Source organism: Octodon degus, unplaced genomic scaffold (assembly GCF_000260255.1).
Source record: "Octodon degus isolate 3935 unplaced genomic scaffold, OctDeg1.0 scaffold00101, whole genome shotgun sequence".
NCBI lineage: Eukaryota > Metazoa > Chordata > Mammalia > Rodentia > Octodontidae > Octodon > Octodon degus.
Window position 1 is genome coordinate 7,309,791 of NW_004524677.1, and position 3,675 is coordinate 7,313,465.

General features: G+C 40.8%; 1 protein-coding gene across 1 annotated transcript in view; it reads right to left on the reverse strand.

Moving 5' to 3' along the window:
* Window positions 1–3,675, reverse strand: part of Rxfp1 (relaxin/insulin like family peptide receptor 1) — a 119,549-nt gene that overhangs the window by 21,824 nt on the left and 94,050 nt on the right. The window contains 1 exon segment of the mRNA XM_023723671.1: window positions 2,164–2,235. Coding sequence (XP_023579439.1) covers window positions 2,164–2,235 — 72 coding nt within the window.

The window sequence follows — 3,675 nt, forward strand, 5'->3', positions numbered from 1 at the left end:
TACCAGCGCTTACAACAGGACCTTGATTCTAAGTAGTTAATAAGATTCTCTTGCTATTTTGTGAGAGATTACAGGACAAAATGGTTTCAGTGGTCTGCTTATTGATGTTTTGGAGCAAAATGAAAAACTGTTACCTAAACTTTTTGCTCGGGACTTGCATATTTCTTCCACTTGCCTCAGGACTTAGGTGAGGTGCCCAGGTGTCACATTCCTAACAGTCTAGTTATACTCCTTATGTCTCATGGAAAAGTTTTGACAAATTGGAGCTCTGCCCACATAATTGTCAAAACATGTTGACTTGTTTATTCTCCATTTACTTCCCAGAAAATTGATACTGAAAAAAATGAATAATGACCTTAAGAGTTTGCACGTCACTCCTTGCTCCACAGCTGTTTTATTTTCGTGCCTGTACCATAAGTGTTTGGTGCAGCGTAGGATTATTTTAATGCCCTTTATAACTATGCCCTTGGTGTTTGATATGAAAATTATAAAATGATTATTTTTAACTTAATTTTCTTCAATTGCCCTAGGTAGGGATACTAGCCACAGAAGTGTGTAATTTCCTCATGGATCTGAGTGATGTCTTTTATTTTATGGTCCCTGAGTCTTGATCCTTAAGGGAAGTTAAAGACAAAATTTCTGTTCTTTTGGAATACAATGATGTCGAATGAATTTTACCCTGGTCTTATCCTTTGCCTATAGTTGTGTCCATTATCCAACTTTTTTCAAATATTTTATGTTTATTTTTGCAAACTGCCTGAATTTCACTGTAACCCAAGTTTCATATAAATAGTGCTCTGGAAGAGAATACTTTTATTTTCTGAAAATTATGCATAATGAAGTCTTATTGTGCCATAAAGACAAACTTGAGTCATTCATAGAAAAATTATGCACACTGAGAACATAATGCTAAGTGAAATGAATCAGACACATATGCTTAAGTAATTCATGATTTCTCTTTTATAAGAAACCCAAAGCATAAATAAAGAGCAAAATAAAAGACAATAGGAAGTAAGGAGACAGATGCTTCTTAAATAGAAAAGGGATCAGGAAAAATAGGAATGATACTTTTAATTTTTTGTGTGTGTGTGTTGCGGGGGGGGGAAATACCAAGAAGGGAAATAGCTTGGTCAAACTGGACCTCTAATCCTAGATCGTTGGGGATCTCCACACTAGATCGTTGGGGATCTCCACACTAGATCGTTGGGGATCTCCACACTAGATCCTTGGGGATCTCCACACTAGATCCTTGGGGATCTCCACACTAGATCCTTGGGGTTCCACGGCGGTTCCAGCAGTCTGCTCTCCTAGAACAGTGGGAGACTGTATCTCTGCAATGGTCGGCAATGTTGAGCATGTTTTCACGTATTTATTTGCTGCTTGTACTTCTTCCTCTGGAAGCATGCATTACCTCGGTTGTCTATTTTTAAATTAAAAGCATCATATCACAGCAATATATGCACGCCTATGTTTATAGCAGCGCAGTCTGTAACAGCTAAATCTTGGAAGACGCAGCCCAAATGTCATCAACTGATGAATTAAAAAAAGATAATATAAATAATATATATTTAGCCAGAAAGAAGGATATACTTGGTACAGTCCTAGCTAAATGGACGGGCCTTGAGGCCATAATTATAAGTGAGATAAAGTGGACACAGATGTGTAAATATCATATTCTCTCTCTGGTATGACAAACTGAAAGAGTAAATAAGAGCCAAAATGTACAATAGGTGTTGTGAAGTAGCAATAAATCATCCAGATAGCAAAGGGAACTATGGAAGGGGGCGGGAGGGAAAGGAAGGGAAAGGAAAAATGGGCAAAGAAGAGAAGAAAAATGGAAACAAAATTTTGTGAATAAAGACAGGAAGAGGTGTTGAAGGCAGGGGCAGGGAAGGGGTGAAACAGAAGAGAAGCTGTATGCCCCAACTGTAACAATCAACTTAATTAAAATAAAATTAAATGGAGGGAAAAGAGGTGAGAAAGCAATGAAGCCGTGCTTTGCGCGTTCACCAACCCCACACAAGTGGTGGACATATTACACGTGGCAAACGTGCTGAAAAACACAAAATACAAAGAAAAAGGATAAGCACATGTATGTGTACCAAGAATGACATAAAAGAATAGAAATAAAATTCTTAACATTATACGTTTAGTCTGACTTACAATTCATCTAGTTTCTGGAGATGCGCAAAAGTGTTTTCATTTAAGTGGTCGATTTTGTTTTTTCTCAGTACCCTGGAAGTAAAGAGAAAAGCATATTTTACTGTCTGGAATTAACTATTGTGTGTGCTTAGAGATCAACAGTGTACAGAAACACTAAACATAGAGCACATTTTCAGATCAAAATATTTGTAAATAGTATGATCAGTTATTTGACTCAATTTTAATCTTAAACTTCCAATATGTTTTAGTGAGGTTAGTAATAAAATATAATGCAAAATTTTCATAGAAAAATGAAAAGCTTTGCAATGACAAAAGAGAAAGCCCTGACTCTTAAGAAAGTAGACTGGACGCGTTTCGGAAGGAGCTGTCCCAGGCTTCTCTGTTCAGTCCCCACCGCGTGTCTCGTATGCGACGCAGTCGCCCTCGGGTACTTGGAGTGCTTTGGGAGCTGCCTGGGGAAGAATGATCTAGGCCGCGACTTAGTGGTCTAGAAATTCTCTAGCTTCCAACTGTAGCTCTTGACAGGGGTGTGTGTGTGTGTGTGTGTGTGTGTGTGTGTGTGCGCGCGCTGAACGCGCAGGACCCCACCCCCAAAGCTCGTGTCCTCCCTGACCCCACGCTCCGGGATCAGCCAGCATCAGGATGAGCCCTGGGAAGCTCTGGAGGTTTCCCATGGCCTAGGCATTGGGGAGTGTGGCTTCAAGTCAGCCTAAGCCACGCTTGGATAACTAATGCCTCCTAGTAGCCAACCAATACTTCATTCATTTCCCAGTAAGACCAGATCAAAAAAGCACACACACATGCCAATGGGAAACCCAGAGGTGACTTCCCGATACAGATGCTTCCTTTAACATAACTACAGAGAGAGGAAAAAAGAGATTCTCAGGTTTTCACATGCCTACTGGGCTGATGTCGTCAGGGGCCACTTGGTTTTCTTTGGGCATTTCCCGAGCCACTGCGCATGACTGGTGGGAGGCAGCCTCGGTATGAAGGCGGCTGAGCTCTCTCAGCGGGAGAATTCAGACTTTTCAGTGGCCGAGAGCCCATGAGGCCCCCAGGGTAATCGCAGGACGACACCATCGCATCGGCAGTAGCTCTCCCAACATTTCTGCACACAGTCCTGTATGCTAGGATGATAGTTTTCAAACTTTTCCCATTGTATCCCCAGTAAAAATGTATTTTATATTAAGACATAAAATAGATACCACCCAAGACTTGCAAAACAATACCCTTATTATCTGCATTGTTCTCTGCCATAAGCTGACCAATTCGGTTCTCTTCATTGAAAAAGCTCTGGCCGTGACAGTCCCTTCTGATCATTCTACCTTGTTTCAGTCACTACTTACAAGTTTTCATCAACAATCTGAAAAGCATTCTGGAAAAATTAACAGGATCAGAGAGCTAGACTTCTATGTCGGAGGAAGCCCCAGTGTCCATGGAAACTAAAGACAACGGGAATCTGAAACAGGCCAGAGAGAGGATGGAATTTCCTGCACAGCATCAGACAGATAC